The sequence below is a fragment of the Panicum virgatum genome, chromosome 4K (genome assembly GCF_016808335.1).
Source record: "Panicum virgatum strain AP13 chromosome 4K, P.virgatum_v5, whole genome shotgun sequence".
Taxonomy (NCBI): domain Eukaryota; kingdom Viridiplantae; phylum Streptophyta; class Magnoliopsida; order Poales; family Poaceae; genus Panicum; species Panicum virgatum.
Genome location: NC_053139.1, coordinates 7018871 through 7042263, shown reverse-complemented (window position 1 = coordinate 7042263; position 23393 = coordinate 7018871). Strand labels below are relative to the sequence as shown.

Sequence of the window (23393 nt, the reverse complement as noted above, 5' to 3'; positions counted from 1 at the left end):
CCCTTTGAAATTGAATAGGCATCTCACTAACGTTATGACTAACCTGCATTTATTTCGACATTTCTTGGTTAAGGGTGCATGATTTGGTGCTAATGACCCTAGTTTAGCTAATGAAACACCTGGGTGTTACAGCTATCCTCACTTGCTATTCATAAGCCTTGTGATGAATCTCACCGATATCTTTTTCCTCCTATTGTGATCTCAGCTCAACGAGAACATGATCACTTTGTCTCATAACCCTACCTTGTTTTGTTAACCTTTTCCCTACTGGATCAAAAAGCTTTACGGGATTTCCCTGACCGTTCTAGTTGAGGAGCTGTGTAAGAATCGAGTTCGGGTGTTTTCTTCAAATTATCATCGTCATCAGGAGGTGTTCCCAGCTACATCTAAAAAGGAAGCTGCTTCTGCCTTGGCAGTGAACCCTGGGTTCGAAACGTGTGTTTAACTCTTTGAGTCCCATAAATGACCCTGATCAAGGGTTGGAGCTAGAAGCTTTTCTATGAAGTGCTGGTTATGGTTGTTGTGCTGTAAAAACCTGTATGTATGCACCCCTTGTACCTTTTGTTTGGACTGCTCCTTGTTTGTCAAAAACCATGCCTAATAATCCTTGCTGAACCTTTCTATCGCTTATCCTAAAGATGATCTGGCGCAATGCTAATTTCTTTTTCTACCGTAGCCTCAAAATCGTTCCCTTGTAACTCATGTCATTGCTTTATCAGCCAAGTCTCTGGATGGTATATCGATTTGTTCCATGTGTCCTACTTGTTTTCCTTAGTTTCCTCAAGTCTTCGCATGCTTATCGACCTTGACCTCGTATTGCTGGCCAACCGGACCAAATCTCATGCTGATCGTTAATTTGGCAATTTCTACGGAGGACACAAGCTATGTGTGAAGGTAAAACAGGAGTCTTATTTCCTGCAGTCTGTGGCAGTTAATCTCTGTTGCTCTCATGTCTTGCCTCCGTTTTTGGATCACCTCCTTGCTATCCCTCCTTCTTGTAATGTTATTCCATGCACGATCTATCTGTGCTACCTGGGATTTCTCGTTGGAAGTATGCCTGACGGCGCCGTAATGAAACCGAGGGTCTTCGATGAGCGATCGACACATGGTTGTGCTGCTCATCACATGCTGGTACTGAATTTGTTAATTAGGGTCCTTTATGCAACTTCGTCAGTATGCTATCTCCTCGTGGGCCTTCCCCGCATCTAGTGTTCGTTGTTCTGTCTGGGGATCTATATATCAGATCTAAATCTAGTGAGTCTTTCTTTTGAATTTACCAAGAGGATAATCTCCGAAAGAATTGCTACTGGACGAAAGTGTTAGTAGACTGCAAGAGGCGGAAGACCAGGGACTTGTCTGATCTATCGTGATCAAGCAAACTATGCCATCACTATTGGAACAAGAGGTTGTACCCCACTTAGATTTGAACAAGTTATCAGTCAGACAAACACCGATGCAGATGTTACATCTCCTAACAGACCACGCTGCTCTCTTAAACTTTCTCTAAGTTCTCAATCCTTATCTGCAACAGCTCCTACCATCAACATCAATTTCCTCTTCCCTTAAGAGTCTTTCGTTCTGAATCTCGGGACGATATTCTTTCAAGGCGGTAGGGTTGTAACACCCCAGGTGTTGATCACCTATAGATAAGGTTAATCCAGTGTTTGATATCATCATTAACACTAACCGTGCTTGCGTAAAATATTTTAATTTCATTTTTGTTCTGCTAGCTTGTTAACACATGAAATGATGATTAGTTTTCAAATCCAATGAAGCATGCTTTAAAAATAACTTTTAAATTGTTGCTCAAATAAACTTTTACCTAAAAACAAAGTTGTAGAGTTTGGAATGGTGAAAAACTTTCGTGTTTATGGTTTTTTAAGTTTCAGCACAAAATTTGAAGAAAACTTTTAATTTTGTTATGAATAGGACATTAATGCTTTGGTTTCAAAATTTCAAATTTTAAACCATGATTTAATCCTCAAATGAAGTTTTTGCTGAAACAAAAGTGGGAGGAAATTAAATTTTGAACAACTTTCGTTCTTGCAATTTTTTGTGTTTCAATGCAAAAATTTGAGAAAATTTTGATTTACAAATAGATCCCTGATTTCTTGTTTTCTTGCGCTTCAGTCCCCAGCTCACCTCTCTCTCTCCTCACTCTGTTCTCCCTCACGTCGTTCGGCGTCCGTGTGCCGTCACCGCCTCGGCGTCGGGGCCATCACCGCCTCGGTGTCGGGGCCATCACGCTGGCGCCGCCACTGGCTGCCCACGCGTCGCTCCTCGACCGAAACCCACCTCCCCGCCCCTGGTTTTTCCCAACCCGCTCCTCCCTGGCACCTTGTGCCGGCGACACGCGCCCTCGGCGTGCCACGCCGCCAAACGTCGCTCGCCATCGCCGCGCCCTCGCCCTATGCTGCCCATGCCGGTCGTCCTCGATCTTATCCTCCCCGAGCCCAACCCGTGCGCCTTATCCTCCTCGAGTTCCCGGCGCCCCGTTCCCCTTCGTTCTCCTCGAGCTCGAGCTAGGCCGAGCCGAGCTGAGCCGCCGCCAGCCCCTGCGCCGGCCATTCTCCGCCGCCCCGCTGTGATTCTTCGTGTCCCAGGCCGCCTCGCTTCGCCCCGCACCTGCTCCGCTTGTCCTAGAGCCAGGCCGAGCCCCTGCCCACGCGCCAGAGGCGCCGCCGCACGCCATGGCCGCCGCCGCCCCCTGCTCGCCGTGGAGCACCCCTCCCCGACCTTCCTCGGCTCCAATCGACCCCACATCTAGCTTTCCCACAGCGCACTGAAGCTTCCCGACCCATTCCCCGCCGCTCACGACCGCCGGAGTGCCACCGCCGCCACCCGCCGCCGCCGCCTGGAGCAGAGCTCCGTGGCCGGCCCACTTCCGACCGCCCCAGCTCCACCCGAACGCCGCCCGAGGTCCCTCTCCACTTCCTTGTGCTCCTCCACCCCTGGCACCTCGCCGCCGGCGACCGCCATTGCCGGAAACACGGCCGCCGCCGCCTCCTCTGTTCCCAAATCCGGCCAAGGGCCAAATTGCGAGCCCCCAATTCTTTCCAGGGGTCTATCTGCAAAAGTTCATTTCCTTTTTAGTTTCAAAAACAGTGAACTTGAAAAATCCATAGTAAATCACAAAAATATCAAAAAAAATGCAAACTAAAATTTGTTGGATTCCTTGTTCTAGGATCTACAACTGTCCTTACAGGTTGATCTTCAATTTCTAAATATTTTTTGCTCTAGTTTAAATGTATTTTAAGTGGTTGCAAACTTTGAAAATGCTTCGTTAATAGTCAAAAAATGGAAAAAATATAAAACCAGTTGGGTTAGTTTTACTTTGACATGTAGTACTTAGGAAAAATAGTTAACCTGCTGTTTGTATAATATTTTTATAATGTATTGGTTTAATCATGGATAATACTTGTTTAAGCTTGTTTATTTAATATCTGTAGTTCTGGATGTTTAAAAATTATGAAATTTTTGCAGTAGCTTACACTTTGCATGGTTAGTTCACCATAAAAAATTTGTACCCAGAAGGTATGGGCATGTTTGTAAATCTATTTTTGTTCCATTTGTCTTGCTAGGGCTAAATTAAATGCTTTCTGTTATCAATAAATGTTGGTAATTTTTTGTTGCATGCTTTATCAATAGCTCATCATGCTGGTAAATTTTGATTACCCGTTTATACATGCAAGTTATGTTTTTGCATTTATTTGGTTCCTAGCTACAGGTTTCCTTTTAGTATTGTTGCTAATAAATGCTCTTCTGCATGCTCACATTCAGCAATTTGATTCTTGTTCCTGTGTAAATCATGTTAATCCCTCTTAGAATCAGTTTATAGGTTGCTTTTAATTAACTTGCTTAAGTTGCTTGTTAGTTAAATAAATCTTCCTGGTTGCTCCTTACTTTATGTTTTGCTTAGCTTTTCCTAGATAAGTTTAGTAATGTTTTTTAGTAGGAAACCCTTCAGGCTAAAACAAATTGAATGAATTCTTGTATTGCAGCACCAACCCTTTAGCCTTTTGAGCTTGTTTGCGGTGCTTACTCGATAAATGATTGCCCAGTTATGTCTTTCTTGTAATCGCGTTGCATTGCATTGCATCATCAGCGCCCACGCAATTGTGACCTTATACTTGCCTCTGTGTGCTTTTTAAATGCATCATGTGGTGTTTTCTTAAGTTCTTGTGCTTGCATCGTTGCATCTCATCTAGGTACGCTAGATGCGCGACGCGTGGAACTAAAGGATAAAGTTGGAGCTGAGCCAGAAGATGGTGTACTGGTGGACGCATCTAGAAGATGGACGGATGGATCCCGATGTGCATGCCGAAAGGAAACTGCTCGCCAAACGAGTATCATCTAACCAACACTGACTTAGTGTTACTTCCAGGCAAGCCCCGGAGCATAACCCTTAATTTCAGTATTCAATATTTTTTTATATAATTATTTGTGCATTTACGTTTTTAGGAGTTGTATGGAACCCTAGTATGCATGTTTCTCCCTAGGTACCTATGAATCTATACTAGTATTCAGATATCGTTAGAAATGCTTTGCTAAGTAGGATCTCGGTAGAAATCGAGTGATTCCTGTCACTTGCGAGATTTACGATCTTGTTCCCTTTGGAAAGTGGCTTGGAAATGAATCAGTGAGTAAAGAGCAATGGAGACCGGGCAGAGATGAGTTGGTTTTGAATATGAAAGGGATGGAAAGTAGCCTCCGCCTATGTCGATTGAGGACCGTACCGTTATTGGCTGTGCTGACCAAGTTTGAACAGTACTAACCACATGCCGGAAGTAGGAGGTAGTCGAAACCGGTAAGCTAATTACCTGAATTGCAACGATACTTTGAATCGTGACCTGTTACTCTGGGAGTGGTATGATGGCGGGTGTTGGATTGTATGTCGCCTCCGGGTTCTCTGGGAGTTCGCTGTTAGGGGCCCTTCACCTGGGTTTTGGCAGGCGTGGTTCAGACGTCGGGGTGATGATGGAAATAGTTGACATGCGTGGTCCGGCGTGGCTGCACGTGTCGTGTGAGTTAGGTCCACCTTGCAAGGTTAAATCGGATCGATTCACCATCTCTCTCGGTTAAGAGAACCTTGGTCACTTCGTCACATCGTAGTAAAGAAATAGTATTGAGAATGGAATGAAAATGATTTGATTGTGATATTACCAGAGGATTTCTTTGATCCACCATGTGTGCTCTAGAAATTTCAGGCAAACCTCGCTGGTACGGTTTATACTAAACCTGAGCTAAAATTTGAAAGTAAGGATCCACTGTTAGTAGCCTTTTCAGTAAAATAAACTCCAGAGCCGAAAAGCTTTGCATGTCTAGATAGTGGGCTAAGTATACCCATAGTCGAGAAAGTCTTGCTGAGTATTAGTATACTCAAGGTTTGTTGTTACCCTATTTCTTGGTAGCTGCTGCTGGTTGGGATTCACACCGGTGGGCTCGATGTGATATCCTCATGTCTTCGTAGTATTGTGGTTTTTAAATCTAAATTCTATTTAAATTTCGCTACATTTTGAACTCAGATATTTTATGTTAAACTCAATTTGGAAAACACCGCATTGTAAATTAAATCTGAGAACTTTTATCTGCATGTAATCATCTGTGCTCGTCTTCGTGCGAGACTTCCAGTGTTTTTCGATCCTTAACCCGACAGACGACCGGATTACACCATTTTAAGTGTGTGGTAACTTGATTAACCAATAAGATAATAGTTAGCACACTTAAACTAGTTTAATTTGGGCGGTTCTGCTACACCGATACCCCCATTGCTGCTGTGGTGGCCCATACACAGGCTGGTGCTGAAAGGGGGCTCGCTGTGGGCTCGACTGCACCAGGCGAAACCTCTGGGGAGCGCTGCTAGAAGATCCCGCTGCTGGCGCCTTTCTTTTTTTCTCTGCTTTATGAGCCAGATGAGCATCCTCCTGAATTATAGCCCCATTGACTAGCTCACTGAAAGTGTCAAACTTGATCATTGCCAGGCGATCTTGGAGCTTGATGCTAAGCCCCTGCCTGAAGCACGCCTATTTTTTCTCATCAGTATCTACATGATACCTGGCATACTGTGACAGAGTGTTGAAGGCCTGGAAATACTGTAGCACACTATTGTTACCCTGTTTCAGGGCCAGAAACTCTGTGAGCTTCCTTTTGAGCACCCCTGCCGGGACATGATGTGCCCTGAAAGCTTCTTTGAATTGTGCCCACGAAAACTGAGTACCTGCAGGGAACATGGCCACATGATTCTCCCAATATGTGCGTGCGGGACCCCTCAGCTGCTGGGCTACCAATCCTACTTTGTCCCCATCGTTATACGAATATAGTGTGAACTTGGACTCGATAGTCCGAAGCCAGTTGTCCGCCTCCAATGGCTCATCCGCCTTATGAAAAAGCGGTGGCTGAGTACCCAGAAACTCCGTGTATCCAGGAACAAGTGGCGGGTGGTGAGCTCCAGGCCGAGGTGCTGCCCTCTGCGCCACAAGCTGACGGAGAAGTGCTGTCTACTCGTCGCGCCCGATAAGCATAGCCGCAACGGCCTGGGCAAAATCAGGAGGTGCCGGTGGGTCCGCCATTCTGCATTCAACCATAATTGAATTAGTTACATTATCTTGATTACACAAAAATAATTATGACAGCAACTAATATTCGAATCATGGAAGAAAGCACAGAAAATAAAACATTTGAACTCATTATGAAGGGTTCTGTCTGCACCAGCTGGTCAGACCGGTCTGCATGGCACTGTGCGACACAACTGCATGGCTGTGTGGCTCGACGTGGATCAACCGGTCAGACCGGTGGAGAAGACAGATGGTCTGCATGGCACTGTGCGACACAACTGCATGGCTGTGTGGCTCGACGTGGATCAACCGGTCAGACCGGTGGAGAAGACAGGTCAGACGGGTCGCCACCCAGAAACCCAAAAACTATCAGTGCTAAAACTTGGGTGACCACCCTTAACATAAATTCATAATACAATTGAAATTAATGAATGCCATGATGCATGAACTTCTATGTCAAACTTTCAAATGCAACTGAAAAGTACAATAACATGACGCGTGAGCGTCTTATGTCCTCCTCTTTAACAAAACTCCCATCTACTAACCTCGATCACTACTTACTACACAGGGCTTATTACAACTAATACCAACCATATCACCAAATGACTTTTATGCTAAATTAAAAACTCTTTTTTGCTTTGATTTTTTTTTGAAATTAGTCATGCTCGTACCACCCTCGATGCGTTTTGGCTCTGATACCAGCTGTGACGGAACCGCCAAATTAAAACTCTAAATTAAGTGTAATGGCCGTCATTGGAACACATCAGGCGCATTAGCTTAATGGTCCGATCGAAACAACACCGGTAATCCCACACGAAGGGGGGCGTAGAAGGTACAAGCACAACAATTACTTGAAAATATCAAAGTAACACGTGATAGAAACTTTAAGTTTTACAAACCGAGTTCAAATACATACCTAATTTAAATAAATTGAATAATTTACAAATTTACAAAAGAGGGACCAAAGTTAAAAACGTAAAAGAAATTACACCAACTCTTCTACACCTGGTTCGGGTTCTGTACAACTAGTCAGACCGGTTCACCTAACCGGTCAGACCAGCGCCCCATGACATATCCTAACCACCGGTCAGACCGGTCCATTGATCGGTCAGACCAGTCTAAACAAAACTGAGGGGCTACACACTCTGCCCTCAAGTGTGTAACCCGCCAACCCCCTAACCTAAGAGTCTCGCTCCACCACCTCCCAGTCCTCTGTATTCCGGCGGATAAACTTGACAGAGCAGGGGCAGAAGTCAATGTCTGGGTGTCCTGAAATAATTGTTTCAACAAAAGCCCTGAGCAACTAATACTCAGCAAGACTTACTCAACTATTGGGTATACTTAGACCACATATCTAGACATGTAAGGCTTTCTAGCTGGTGGTTAATTTTTGCGGAAAAAGCATCTAAAAGTGAGTCCTTCTTTTCCAAATTTTAGCTCCACTTTATATCGATAAATTTACTAATCAGCTATGGTTTGCAAATCTCTATAGCAATCATGGAGAACAAAACATTAATTAAATCATGTCACCCCTCTTTGCAGCTCATCTCATTTTATTCCACTTCCTTTCTAAGATGTGACCAAAAGATCAAGACTCTCATAACCACGAGACACGGCGCATCGATTCGATTCGATTTAACCTTCCAAGGTGGACCTAACCAACACGGCACGTATAAGCCCCGTCGGACCACACGCACCAACCCTTCCCCTCCCCGCCTCGAACTACAGGAACCAGCCCAACGACATATAGTCAGCCGAGCCCTACGTGAGACCACCAAAAATAAATCCATACATCCTATTTCTCCGCGGCCACTCGACTACCCTAGGAGTTGGGTACGAGTTCTTGTACTTTTGAAACAAGACAGTACTAGGTTTACCGGTTTCGACTACCTCCTACTCCTGGCATGCGGTTAGTACAATTCAATCCCCGATCAGCACAGCCAACAACGGAGCGGTTCTTAATCAACACAAATGGGGCTACACATACCCCCACCCGGTCTCCCATCCACTACCTTCCATTTTGAATTTAATACTCATGTAGTGAAACATAAATACTTCCTATATCTCGCGAGTAACAGGTAATTACTCGACTTCTACCGAGTCATATTTAGCATGGCAAAACTAACGACCTGTACATACTAGTATAAATCCAAGGGAATCTAAGGATCATGCAACTAGTGTTTCAAACAATTTCTGAAAAGTAATGCACAAGTAATATATATATATATATATATGTATGTATATATATGTATGTATATATATGTATATATATGTGTATATATATATAAGTGTCATAATTTAAGTTATTAGGTTATGCACCGGGGCTTGCCTTCGGGCTGCTGCTCAGCACTGGGGTCAACTGGGCCTTGGGCCTGGTTCTCACGCCTCTCCTCCTGCTGGGCCTGCTCTAGCGGCTCCTGTGGCTCCGCAACCACCTCGAAGACCACCTCCTCCGCCGCGGCTGCTACACGGATGCATATGCATATGATATGAGAATGCATGCATGATTTATAAAATTAACAGCTAGCCAATAACCAAAATAATTTCTAACTATTTGCACTAACTACCACTTATTAAACCCTCTCAGCCACCTTCCCACCGGTCAGACCGGCCCTATCCAGACCAAGAACTGGAACTTTTGGCGCGGCGAAAATTGCCCACCAAACTCAAAACCCATCTAGGATCTAGTCCAGGGGTGCAAGTAGGTGTGTTTGACCAGAGGAAATCGCTTAAAATCGACTAGAAAAGGAGATCGATCCAAGCCAAGTTTGATTACCTTGAATGGACTTCTCCCCATGAAGAACTTGCAAAAATCCCCACACCCCGGGAAGAATCACGTGGGAAAGATGGCCCTCCACCGATTGGAAGCCATCCTTGGCCTTGGAATGAAGTTTGGGGTGGGGATTTAGAAATCTAGAGTTTGGGGAGAGGGAGGACTCGGGAGAGAGTGATGGAGAGAGAGCTGACGGTGAGAGAGTGAGAGTGAGTGTGACCGAGAATATGGTTTAAATGTTGTGGGACCCAAAACGGTTGGAATAGATCCAACCGGTCAGACCGGTTGTCTCGACCTGACCGGTCTGAGCTAAGCTGACCCCAACATTGTTGAACAAAACTCTATCCAGTGGTTCACGATACTAATGATCATGATTAGGCTTAATTATAGGTGGTTAACACGTGAGGTGTTACAGCCTCTGAATAAGCCTTCTTGGGACTTGGGACACCGGGCAACAGCTCCATAAACAATGAAGAAAAAGTAAGACGGGGGAGCGAGCACGCGAGAAGGCGTTGGTATCTTTGCTCAGGGATCGGGCAGGGTTGGTCATAGCTTAAGAACTGGAGATCAGCCAGGCAGCTCATCATCAGTGGTTGATCCGCGAGGCATGGCGCTAAACGCGCTGACAGGCAGCGCCCACGCCCGCTCGCACGCCGGGGCGATCTAGTAGCAAAATCCCTTTGCTTTTTGTCGCCAGCCGCGGCGGCGGAAAAGCCGTCAAAGCTGCTGGATAGATTACTGTTACTGGAGGGGGGAGTTGCCCGACCGGCGCCCTCGTGTCGCGTGCTGGTTCATATCGAGCCACATCGACCCGGCGGCCCGGCTGGCGCCGTACGCCGTGGCGGGACCGGACAGGCGGCGGGGCTGAGCCTCCGGCCAATTATTATTTGCCTCTGCCTCCGTTTCTTATCCCCGGCCGGGCGGCCGAAGCGAAGCTGCCCGGCGCGCTGCGCGGAGGACCCTAGCGATGGCATTGGCATGACGTGGGGAGCGACCGGCTTGATGACGCCGCCGCTGCCGAGGCTGGCATGGCACAGTCACGGGGCACGCACGCGCGCTCCTACTATTTGTGCGCGTGCCAGTCTGCCTGCCTACTCGCCGCTACAGTGGTAGGACAAGTAGGCGGGGGAAAGGCAAAGCGTAGACTCGAGTCTCGACCGCTCCCGGCCGCCGACCACAAATGCCTCACGACGCCGCGCGCGGGCGCGCTTCGACTCCCGCCGCCGATCCCTTGCTCGCCGCCGCCGTGGTCCTGCTAGCTGCCTTCGTGCCGCCGCTCGTCGCGGCGGGCGGCGCCGCGCCGACGACGATGACGACGGTGCCGGTCGGCGTCGGGGTGATGCTGGACCTGGCTACCGGGCTGGGGAAGAAGAGCCTGCTCAGCCTGGAGATGGCGCGGGAGGACTTCTACGTCGCGCATCCCAACTTCACCACCCGGGTGAGGCTCCACGTCAGGGACTCCGACCGCGACGTCGTCGCCGCCGCCTCCGCAGGTACGTTCAGAGACGCTAGCTGCTTTTTTTCCCTACTGATTATATATAGATTAAAAGAAAGAGTGTTCTTAAAAAAACTCAAGAAACAAAGAAAGAAATAAAGAAAATAAGAGAGATTACAAAAGGTTGTCTATCCGTACGCTAGCTGCTCATCACTTGCTATATGGTTCTGCCAACTGCGATCTGCTAGTTATTAAGATTGCTGCCTTGCAAGCTTGGAGAGTTTGCATTGCAGTGATCTGCATGGCATGGATAGGTTGATCCTAGAAATCTAGCAGCGTCAATGCCAGGTCCTAGCTAGAAAAATCTTGATGGATGTATTATTCGTAGCATTTCTCCTGGATTAGGCGCCAAATGCATTTTGGATAAGATCGGCATCAGAATCTCCGCAAGCGGCCGTGCGCGGACTGACAAGCAGCAATAATATAAGCTCGCTTGAGAGCGTCGCAAGTACTGAGAACTGACGCTATACTACGCATGTTGCTATGGTTTCGTTTTATAGTAGTAAGAGCAAGGTTAATGATTCAGTCAACTGTTGGCTGTAAGAATTTTTATAGCACACCTTTCAGCCAACTAGTATAGTAGTTTAGTCCTTCATCATTAATATAAGACCAACATGTCCCTCTTATACGGTTTCTTGGTTCTTGTGCCCAAGCTGGCTGCAAGCTTACAGCCCATCTCTCCTCTCTTTTCTTTTTTTCCCTCCATCTTAGCATTTAGTCTTCTTGCAACCTGTTATAATACTTGCTCTTGCTCTAATGTAGATAGATTAACTTGGATCTCGCGTACCTCGAGCTAGAAGATGACAGCGACCAGAGAGTACAGGGATTGTTTTCTTCTAGCTCTTTGTTTTTTTGGAGCCGGTAGTGCTGCGCATGTGTTTGTTGTCCGTCCTACCTGCGACAGCTGCCATTTCACACAAATCAATTGATCACTTGAACAGGAGAGACAAGTGAAAAAAGCATCTTTCAACAAGATTGCCGATGTTTCCATTTTTTTTTAAAAAAAAGACCCGTGGACATGGAGAAAGATTTTTGTTCGGGTGTGTCGCTAGCTTAGGTTTCTGAACTATTAATTTGATTTTGATTTGTAGAATTTTGTTCTAAACTTACTAACTGGTTCACACAAGGTCCAAACCACTCTTTCAGTTCAAAAAAGGTCCAAAGCACTCTATTCAATGTGATCCGCCTACTTGAAATTTATGTGCATCTGTGTTTCTGATTTTTTGAACTTGTTATTCATTTTTTTGAACTTTTAAAAGCTAAGCCTGTTTATCGAGACTACATTCATAATATTGTGAAGGGAAAAAGTGCACTTTACATCCTCGAACTGTATCAAAGTCTAATTTTCAACCTTTAGCTCTGAAGTCGAATAACGAGAGCAATACGACTATAGAAAATGTACAAGTTTGTTCCTTAGGGTGGTTTTAAGTGTGGTTTTGTATCTTTTAAAAATAAAAAATCTACTTACATCTAAAAAACAAAACTAATTTATTTTAAATAAAAAATATGAAATGGGCACCAAGATTTTTCTAAAAACTAGCCTGTATTTTATTGATCTAATTAAATTTTATTTATTTAAAAATAATAGGCACACTATAAGCAATCAAATACTTGTAATATGAGAAAATAGATCCGAATAACTAGGAAGTAGAGTGTCAATAGATAGGTTTTTGAAAAATTTTAGAACTAATTTCATATTTTTTTGATTTAAAATGAAATACTTATGATTTTTAGTTTAAATTTAGATATTTTTAATTTTTGCAAAATGAAGAACCATCTTTGAAACCACCCTAAGGGCCAAACTTACCTGGTTTCGACAGTTGGATGTCCACTGTTATCTGATTTTATAGTTAAAGTTGAAAATTAGACTTTTGTGATAGTTTGATCGTGTAAAGTGGCTTTTCCTATTGTAAGAGTTATTAGTTCATTCCATTGCTGCCAATTTTGAAGCGATGCATCATTCATTTCCATAGAATATCTAATGTTTTAAAGAAATGTTATTTTATATTAGAATTAAGAAGAAGGAAGAAATAGGATGATAACAAATAACAAATCTTACAAGATACTCTAAGTTCCATGGCTTCTAATTTCCTTTTGAAATTTCTTCAAGATAGGTATTTAGTATGAGAGAAAGTTAAGCAGAACAATGCCTGAGAACAACATCTCTTGTTGTTGACTTGTAATTTTCAGAATATCGGCCGCCTTGAGAATTTTAACATGGATTTAGTTTTACAACTTACTAATTTTAATAGAATTTCCATGTGCCATATTTGATGAAACCTTTTATCCTTTTTTTTTTGTCTTGCAGCATTAGATCTCATCCGTGATGAAAAGGTCAACGTCATCATTGGTCCTCAGAGCGCTTTACAAGCTGAGTTTGTTACATATCTAGCGAACAAGACTAAAGTTCCTGTCATCAGTTTCTCAGCAACAGGTGATGCAGCCATCCAGTATCACCTCCCCTACTTCCTTCGTGCTTGTGCCAAGGACTCCTTCCAGGCAACTGCAATTGCTGCCTTTGTTGAGGAGTATGGATGGAAAAATGTTGTTGTTGTCTACGAGGACGACAACTATGGTGCAGGGATCCTCCCCTCCATTACTGATGCTCTTCAAGATGTTGAGGCACATATCATTTACCGGTCTGCCATCCCTGCTTCCTCTCCTGATCATCACATTGATGAGGAACTATACAAGCTCATGACTATGCAGACTCGTGTCTTCATTGTTCATATGTTGCCAGGCCCTGCTTCCCATTTCTTTGCTCGGGCTTCAGCAGCTGGTATGATGATTGAAGGGTATGTATGGATTGTCACAGACAATGTCGGTATTGTCCTTGATGTACTTCCCCAACATACTATTGAAAACATGCAAGGTGTTGTCGGACTCCGGCCATACGTTGCAAATTCTGCAAGGATAATTGATTTCGTGAGCCGATTCGATACACGATTCAGGGCCAAGTACCATGAGCCTCATGATGTAAGGATGGCAAGACCCACTGTATTCCAGTTCTGGGCGTATGATGTGGCATGGGCAGTTGCAACTGCAGTTGAGAAGGTTAAGAGGGTCGGATTCTCAAATATAGGCTTTCAGACACCACAAGATGTGGGCAAACACTTAGTAAATGGTCTCCTAGCCTCTCTTGCTGGGCCAGAAATCCTTAGTTCTATTTTGGAAGCAGACTTTGATGGTTTAGCTGGGAGATTCAGGTTTGTTGATAGGCATATGCATATTCCCATTTATGAGGTTGTCAATGTGATAGGAGAAAAAGCAAGAGGCCTTGGGTTTTGGAGTCCTGATTCTGGACTCATGAGACTTTTAAACTCAAGCACTACCCAGGAGCAGGCTAAATCCATGGTAACTGCTAGCAAGATTCTAAAACCCATCATTTGGCCGGGAGATTCAACCACAGTGCCCAAAGGTTGGGACTTTCCTGTTAATGCAAAGATACTTAGGATTGGTGTACCGGTAAGACATGAGTTTAAATTTTTTGTTAATGTTGAGGCTAATCATAACACCAACGGATCACGGGTTAGTGGCTACAGCATTGATATCTTTGAGGCCGCTGTAAATAAACTTCCATATGCTCTGCGCTATAAGTACATTCCCTATGATTGCGCCAATTCTTATGACCAGTTGATATCCCAGGTGTACTACAAGGTTAGCCTTTCCTGTGATATAATCAATTTTTTCTCTGGCTCCTGATTTTAAACATTTATCATTAAAAAATTTACCCTTTTATTTTCTTGTTTGGATGACAGAAGTTTGATGCAGCAGTAGGTGACGTGACAATTATCGCCAATCGATCTAGATATGTGGACTTCACGATGCCATACACAGAGTCTGGTGTCTCAATGCTTGTCTTAGCAAAGAATGATGATGAAACAACAATGTGGATTTTTTTAGAGCCTCTAACAAAAGACCTCTGGATTGCCACTGTTGTCTTCATCTTCTTCACTGGTCTTGTCGTGTGGATGATTGAAAATCCTAAAAATAAGAAATTCCAAGGTTCAAAGTGGAAACAGTTCAGCACTGCTTTCTACTTCGCTTTCTCCACTTTGACCTTTTCTCATGGTATGTGGTTATGACCATTTTTGTTCTGTTCTAGTACATCATAGAGCTGCATGCATCTTTGCAGGCCTTTAGACCCAAACTTCATGCCTTCATTTCTAGCATTACTTCTAAATAATGAGCTTTTTTTGTTTAACTTTGTGACAGATCAAATTATCAAGAAACTTCATTCAAAAGTTGTGGTGGTGATTTGGTGCTTCGTCGTGCTTGTGTTAGTACAGAGCTATACTGCAAGCTTGTCATCCTTGCTGACGGCACAGAGGCTCCAACCTTCAGTGACTGATCCAAGGCAACTTTTGCGCAATGGAGATTATATCGGATACCAGAATGGATCATTTGTGCACGCAATTCTTAGGAGACTCCAGTTTGATGAGCGCAAAATAAAGGTTTTAAGCACATTGGAGGAATATGCAAAAGCATTGAAGGCTGGATCAAAGAATGGAGGGGTATCAGCTATCTTTGATGAGAACCCTTATCTAAATTCTTTCATTGCGCAGTACGGAAAAGAGTTCCAAATAGTTGGCCCCATCGACAGGACTGATGGATTTGGTTTTGTAAGCTCCTCGCATCTTCACTATACTGCTGTGCTTTGATAAACCGTAAACCATACAATCTTCTAACCATGCTCACCTAGCTAGCCTAATACCTTAAATTTTTGCAGGTTTTCCCTAGAGGCTCCCCGTTGGTGCCAGACCTTTCAAAGGCCATCTTGAACATAACAGAGGGGTGTGAAGGATTTCAGATTCAAAAGAAATGGTTTGGCGATGCAACTCCTTCCCCTGATTATGGGAGTTCGGATACTAATTCCGTACGTCTCAGTTTAAGGAGCTTCAAAGGTCTCTTCATTGTCAATGGATTTGCTCTGTGCGTCATGCTGGTGATAAACTTGCCTGAATTCGTTCGTGCCAATTGCACTGAGCTGAGAAACCTTAGTCTACAACGTGCTCAAAGCAGTGGAGAAATTGCTAGTGACAATGAACCACAACAGTTGCAGAACAATAACTCTGCGCCTATGGAGCCGCTCCAGATGAGGGAGACCAACTAGGATGTTCTTGTTAGGTTGCTTCGTGTAGGTTTTACCCTTCAGGCTTGAGCTGGAAGAAAATCTCATATGTAGTGGTAGTTTATGGGAGTATGGAATTTTTTTTGAGACGTGATGTTTTTTTTTACTTAAATTGTGAGCTCTGCTGAAACTCCTCTGCGATCATCTTTGCAGCACTTGCTTGTTCAGTTGACCCTATCTTTCTTTTCTGATTTTTAGAGCTAATCATGTTTACTGTCAGACTAATTAAGGTCTTGTTTAGATGCAAAATTCAAAATTCCAAAACTATTTTTGCAGCACATGCATGGAGTATAAAATCTAGACGAAATAAAAAACTAATTGCATAGTTTGCTTGTAAATTACGAGACGAATCTAATGAGCATAATTAGACCATGATTAGACAATAAATTGTTACAGTAAAGATACAGTAAATGTATTCTAATGACGGATTAATTAGTCTTCATAAAATCGTCTCGTAGTTTACAGACTAGTTCTATAATTAGTTTTGTGATTAATCTTTATTTAATACTTCAAATGTGAAAAGATTCTCTTTTAAAAAATTTACACGAACCAACTAAACAAGGCATGATGTGGATCTGAACATTGAACAAGTAGGCATGCTGTGGTAGCTATCAATTCAGGTCTACTGATTTCAGAGCTAGTTAAATCTACTACTTCAGTTCCAGGTCTCGTGGAAGCACTGCTCAATCACGCTAAAATATATTGGTTACTGAAGGAAATCTACAGCACAAGAAATGGAATGACCACGGCGCTGCCGGCTGCCGTCGCTCTGCTCAACCTGCTTGCGCAGCATCGGGATGCATTGGCGGCGGTGGTGCGGGTGCCGCCGTCGTCGTGGACTTGCGGCGAGGAGGAGGCACAGCCAAGGAGCATGGCGCGGGGGCGTGCCGCGCGTCCCTTTTTTTCTTACAAAAAAAACTTCAAGGGAAAATCCTAAACCTTAATTAGGTGCGGGGCCCGGTTTGAACCCTGTTGTTGTTGTTGCATATTGGTGGCGTACAGCAGATATATCGTCTTGATAAAAAAAAAATCAGATATATCGTCGCCCAAGCAAGTACAAATATTCTAGTAGAATAATTCTAAAAAAACATTCTATTAGAATAAAAAAATTTGCCTATCCACAGCTTGTACCAATGACATTAATGTGTTAATCTGTGTAGGTAACACGATTAACAAGATATATGCCCACTATTTAGCTTGCTAGATGCATTAGAAAACGCAATGTTGAATATGCAGTTGACCGTGAGTTTCCAAACTCACGGTCATTCCCCGCCGCTCCCTTTTCCTCCTTCCTCTCCCCCCTCCATTTCTCCGGCGGAGGCGCCCATGGCTGTGCTTTGGCCCAGCCGCGCCTGACGCGGCCTCCCTCCCCCCAACGCGCGCCGCATCTCCTGCCTCCCTCCGGCGGCACGGCGCGGCCGGGCGGGGTCGCGGCGGCGGATCCAGGTCCACGGGCGGAATGGCGAGCTCGGGCGGGGCCGTGGCGGCGGAGCAAGGGAGCGGCGCGCGGCGGGGAGGCGGTGCGGAGGCTCCGCGACACCGGATCCGCGGCGGGGAGGCGGTGCGGTGGCTCCCTGGCACCGGATCTGCGGCGGAGCGGCGCCCCCGAGCGGATCCGCGGCGGCGCTGGGGAGCTCCGCCCCAGGGCGACCGGCGCAGCGGGCCGGCGACGGCGGTGGCGGCGAGGAGCGGAGGCGGCGCAGCAAGCCGGTGGTGGGGAGGAGGTGCCGCCGCCCGCCGCCGGGTTGTTTCTTTTTTCTTTTTTTCTTTATTTTTTATAATCAGAATAAAAAAATTCTACCTTCAATTTTTTTTGATGTAATTTTTTTCAATTGATTTTTGCACAAATTTTTTCTCGTCATCTCTCTCGATTTTTTTTCTTGAAATTTTTTTATCTGTCTAAAATTTTTCTTGAATTTTTTCTCTCTCTCTAAAATTCCCCTTGAAATTTTTTCTATCTCTCCGAAAATATTTTCTAATTTTTTTTTCTAAACCTTTTTTATCACAAAATGACAAAAACTTACTAAAAAAGGAAAAAAAAACAGTCGGGAGATCGACCGAAGGGAGCCCCTTCCTACGGTCAACCGTAAATTAGCGAGACCCATTAGAAAAGCTGCATTGTTATATAGATTGAACATGGCAGTTGATTCATGAACCTTTATTATCTATAATTATACTATATTAAATACATGGTAGATTGACTATCTTTTTTCAACAATATATGTAAACATGTGTTGACACTAATTTGCACCAACACACTCGAATGTGCTAGAACGCACGTTGATCATCGACACGATCTTCACCAACGGACTCCATACGCACAGATCGGTCAGACCGGTTATGGCGGCCGGTCAGACCGGTTCTACAGAGAACGCCGCGAAGACCTAAAACTTCGAGATCGGGAGGGACCCCGTCGGAGCTCGTGGATCTAGGGTTGCTCTGAGGTCGGCAGGCCACTCAGAACGCCATCGAACGCCGTGGAGACGAGCGAAGAACAGCAGATGAGATTGGAAAAGTTAGGGTTTGGAGGAAAAAGTAAAGGATAAATATGTGAATCGATTGTGATTACTCTCAATCGGCCGTGGCCCTTCATATATATAGGGTGGGGAGGTCTATACCCGTTAGGAGTCGGAACCCTATCAAATCTCATGTCAAAATACAACTCCTAACTCGGACTGGGCGTTTCGGACCGGTCTGACCAGTCTCTGGACCGGTCTGACCGGTCTGACTGGGTGCAGGTCTTCCGGGAGGCATAACTCCCTAATCCGGACTCCGAATTAGACGTTTTATATATGCATTTCGATCGTCTCGACGAGATCTACGCAATGGTGCAGTCCAATTTGTAATTTGACAAACTTGTCTAGACCGGTCTGACCGGTTCAAGGGTGAGGTCTGACCGGTCCTGCCCAGATTGTCCAGAAAACCTTCATCGTGCCAATTTTGAGTGTCAACATATGCTCCCATGTTTTTTGATAAAGCTTGCGTACCAAGAAACATATCTCCAAGCCCAAAAATGCACTTGAACAACGAGAAGCACCTACACACCAATCATGTCTTGCTTTCAATGACGATAGTGTATATGGTCATGTCATCTGGTGCAAGTAGAATAAGCCTGAGTATAAATTATCTCGGCTGTGAATCATGTTCTTCAAAAGAATCGCTTCGATCCATTTAGTAGAATAATCTATAGCAACTAACACGAAGCACTGTCTTTTTGAAAATAGAAGATTAATTTTAACAATAAAATCCAATCCTCAACCTCGGAACGACCATGATTTGATAATAGGATGTATCAACACAGCGGGCACCAACAGTAAATCACCAAACCGCTGATATTCTTCACACCCCTTTATACTGCTTGAAATAATCAGACATTATGGTAAACTAACACAAACCGGCTCTTTTAAACAACCACTTCACCTTGGGAGCCGATTGATGTGTACCACAAATGTCTTCATGAACTTTGCTCACGGCAACCCTGGCCTGATCCGAGCTCAAAAATTTAAGAAATAAATCTTCGGTTGTTCAACAATAGAGCTTATCGTCGACTAAAATGTTTTTAAGTATTATCCGCCGAATATCTCTTTCTGCACCACGACCAAGATCTTTAGATAGGAGATTATATGAACCCTTCAGTCCTGATCTTCGGCTTTAGTGATGAGTTACCTTTCATAGCCGAATTGGTGTTTCCAGTAGTATGGACAGTCAGACCGGTCACATGACCGGTCAGACCGGTCTGGGCGGTCGATCGGTTGCATCGACCGGTCGAACCGGTTCGTCCAGAACCTGCAACTCGACTTTTGCTTGCATCAGCTTTCAAATATGAAAATATTTCTTCACAATCGCTTAGCTAGATGCTTGCTTAGCCAGAGCAATAGCCTGTCCATTCTCTTCCCTTGGTATATATCTTATAACAAATTCATCAAAGGAAGAAATAATATCGAGGCACTTGTCAAGATACGCATTTAAATATCCATTGCATCATTAGCATACCTTGAATACTTGCTGCACCGTCTGAAGTGAATCACCAAAGGCTTCAACATGTTTCACGCCTATAGATTGTAGAAATTCCAAGCCAAATAAAAGCACTTCATACTCAACTTGATTATTTATGCAATCATCTTTTAATCGGTTTGAGAACTCAAAAATAGCACCATTCAGAGAAATAAAAGCAGCACCAATTCCTTAACCATCATCACAAACCGATCCATCGAAATACAACTTCTATGGTGTGCAAGTAACATAGCCGACTTTTAAATCATGCTTGTCATTAATCCGATGCTCAACAATAAAATCCGCTATGATTTGGTCTCTCATAGATCTTGTCCCCGCATCAATAAGTCATCGGCTTATATACGTGATGACATACTTCTTGTCTTCGGTTTCTTGAGTCAAAACAGCCCCAATGACCTTGTCTTCAGCAGCCACATAAAGCCTGAAAGGAACCCCTCTCCTAGACGCCATGAGCACAGATGGTGAAGACAAATAAACCAAAGACCTCTTACTGTTCTGCCCCCCAAGTAAATTCGGTTTCATTCTTTAACCGAAGAATAGAAGTAAGAGCATCGATATACCTCATTAGAAATAGTTTGCCAATTTTTTAGTTCGAATTGAAAAACTTCTAATTCGACTTTTATTTGTTGATATTACAATTTCAACCGACTCAACACTTCAAAAACATTATCAAAGTCTTGAGCGCCCTTTGCAAATTGATCCGTTGTATAGAAACTTCATGAGGTAAATCATCAGTTGCCAATATTTTGCCCCCGAGCACTAAAATGTCGTCGAGCTCCATATTGCTGTGCTTTTGATGTAGCCTCATGACCCACTAGCTCCTCATTGCCTAGTACCAAGAATGCTAGCGGTGTTTCTCCATTGCAAGGAACCGAAACGTGCGTTGCCAATTCGGCTTTCTGCTTTGATGCAACCTGAACCGGTATGACCGGTTGCTCTGGGTAGTCAGACCGGTTGCTTGAACTGGTCAGACCGGTCGCATGAGGCGGTTCAACCGATCGTGCTAGCTGGTCAACTGCTTTGACCCTCCACACCTTGCCTTGAGGGACCATTGGTTTGTAATGGTTGAATTGTCTGTCCCTTAGCCTCTTGAACTCCTGCTCCTTCTTCACTTGAGCACGTAGACGCTGCAGCTTCCTTCTTTGAGTACGAGTCAATCCTGGAGGACACCATCTTGGTTGAAAGTACTTTGATGTTGAACTACTGCTGCTGGCCTCATAATCATTAGCCATGATCGGCCATTGGATAGAAGGATTGACCGATTTACCAAAAACCATCGGTCTTGTACCCGCATCATTGACAACCACTTTGATATTGTCGATATGCAGAACATCATCGGTTTTAGTTTTCTCTGGATCAATAGTGGGTTGTACCTCTTCTTTTTTCTTCTTGACACGGTAAACCTGTCTCGGAGAATGAGTTTTGCCTGGCCTCCGATGAGACCGATCTGACCGGTCAGTGGCGACCGGTCTGATCGGTGCAGGCTGCCGCCTCTGACTTAATTGGTTGGATCTCAATCGGTCATGCACTGGTCATGCAACCCTGCCGAACACAGACCTTCTGTGATCCTCCTCCCTGTGGTGAGATGGTGGGTATAGCATCGGATAACAATACATCCAAATTTCTTCATGCCCCCATGTAGGACAAGAAAAACCCGATGCCGGTGACGCCCATGGCGTGGTAGTACACATCTTCTGAGGAGGGAACGCTGTAGTGCTGTCACCCCTACGCTTGCTGGATTCTCCCCTAGAAGAAGAACGCTTTCCTTGACGCGGAGGTGAACTTGGTTCTTTTTTTAGTGGCCAATCTTTTAGAACGGCATTTGTGTACTTGTGCAGTAGCTAAGCGAAGGTGAGCTTCTGCTTTGTAGAACTCCCCTGCACCTTTGACTTATTAACCTTCCGAGTACCTCCTTCCGGGCGCTTAGGCTTGAAAGTTCTGGGCCGACCTTTTGTCTGACAGGTCTGACCGGTTGAGACAACCGGTCTGACCAATCATGCCTGAGTTGCAGGCCGACTCGTCTTTTGAGAGCAACTTTCTTGCCCCCCGGGTCTTGAAGCTTTGACAGTGATCTTCAGTGACTCCTTTCCATCAGGAGTCTTCTCCATTGTCACTTCCCTAGCCTGAATCTTGTCATTGATATTTTACGGCCTTGGCTCACCAATGATAATATTTTTCCCTTTTGCTCCTTCGGCTTGTTCCGGCCGAATGAGTACCTTGACATTATCCAAATCAATCGTATGGACAGGGAATGATGCCTTGTCATCTTTTACCTCATGCATTACCAATCGTCCTTCATTAACGGCCGATTGGATTTTTCGACGAAAGATATTGCAATTATTAGTTGCATGAGAAAAAGTATTATGCCACTTGCAATATGCATGCCGCTTCAGCTCCTCAAGCAGCGGTATGACATGAGACAACTTGATGTTTCCGCTTCTAAATAATTCATCAAATATACGATCACACTTAGAAATATCAAAAGTGAAACGAGCTTGTTCTTGCCGATTCTTTGGAATCGGCTTAAGCGATGACAAAGAAGAACATGGCTTAGCATCTGATGGCCATATGAATTCAGCAACATAAGCTTTCTTTTTCTCATCGTCCGAATCAGATTTACAATCGACATGTATGGACCGATGAGTATTATGGGCATCTTTTGCGCTATGGAGTCTAAATTCTAAACCCAAAATTTTCATGTGCAAATAATTAATAGTGTAGTACTCAAAAACCTTCGAGTTCTTTTTACAAATAAGAACGCAAACCATCAAAAGCCAAATCAGCCAATTCCTTTTCAGAAACTGTTAAATTGAAACATCGGTTCTTTATATTTTTAAACCTTCGGAAGTAATCCGAAGCAGGCTCATCTTCGCCTTGCCTAACCGATGCCAAATCCGACAGTTTAGCTTCATTGTGCCCATTATAAAAAATGATCATGAAACTTACGTTCCAACTAACTCCAAGATTGAATAGAATTCGGGGCCAATGAATAAAACCAAGAAAAAGCGGTTCTAGTCAAAGATAATGAAAACAAGCGAATGCGCAAAACCTCATGGAAACCAACTTTTCCCAGTTGTAAGATATATTGGTCAATATGCTCCCAAGGTGCTCTATTATCATCACCACTAAATTTCACAAAATCAGGAACACACCAACCAGCAAGAAAAGAAACTAAATCAAATTCAGCAGGATATGGCTTTTGGTATAATATAAAATTACCTATATCCACACCGAATTTAGTTTTCATCGCACTAGCCGGATTCTCTTTTAACCTAGCGGGATCGGCTTTGCATCTACCACTCGTGGATGCTTGTGCTACAGAAGTAAGACGATGTTCTATAGGATTATCTTGTACCATCGTCTGAACCGAACTTATCGATGCATACCCCGTAGAATTTTCATGTACATTAACAAAAATCGGTTCAT

The 23393-nt window shown here is 44.2% G+C and overlaps 1 protein-coding gene across 1 annotated transcript; it reads left to right on the top strand.

Annotated features, from left to right (window-relative positions):
• Nucleotides 1–10317: 10317 nt before the first annotated feature.
• On the top strand, nucleotides 10318–16130 carry LOC120702868 (glutamate receptor 2.7-like). The gene is made up of 5 exons (XM_039986828.1): nucleotides 10318–10820; nucleotides 13131–14479; nucleotides 14581–14893; nucleotides 15038–15444; nucleotides 15552–16130. Exons 1-5 carry the CDS (start codon nucleotides 10508–10510, stop codon nucleotides 15933–15935), a joined length of 2766 nt encoding a protein of 921 aa, XP_039842762.1. The 5' UTR covers nucleotides 10318–10507; the 3' UTR covers nucleotides 15936–16130.
• The last annotated feature ends 7263 nt before the right edge of the window (nucleotides 16131–23393 follow it).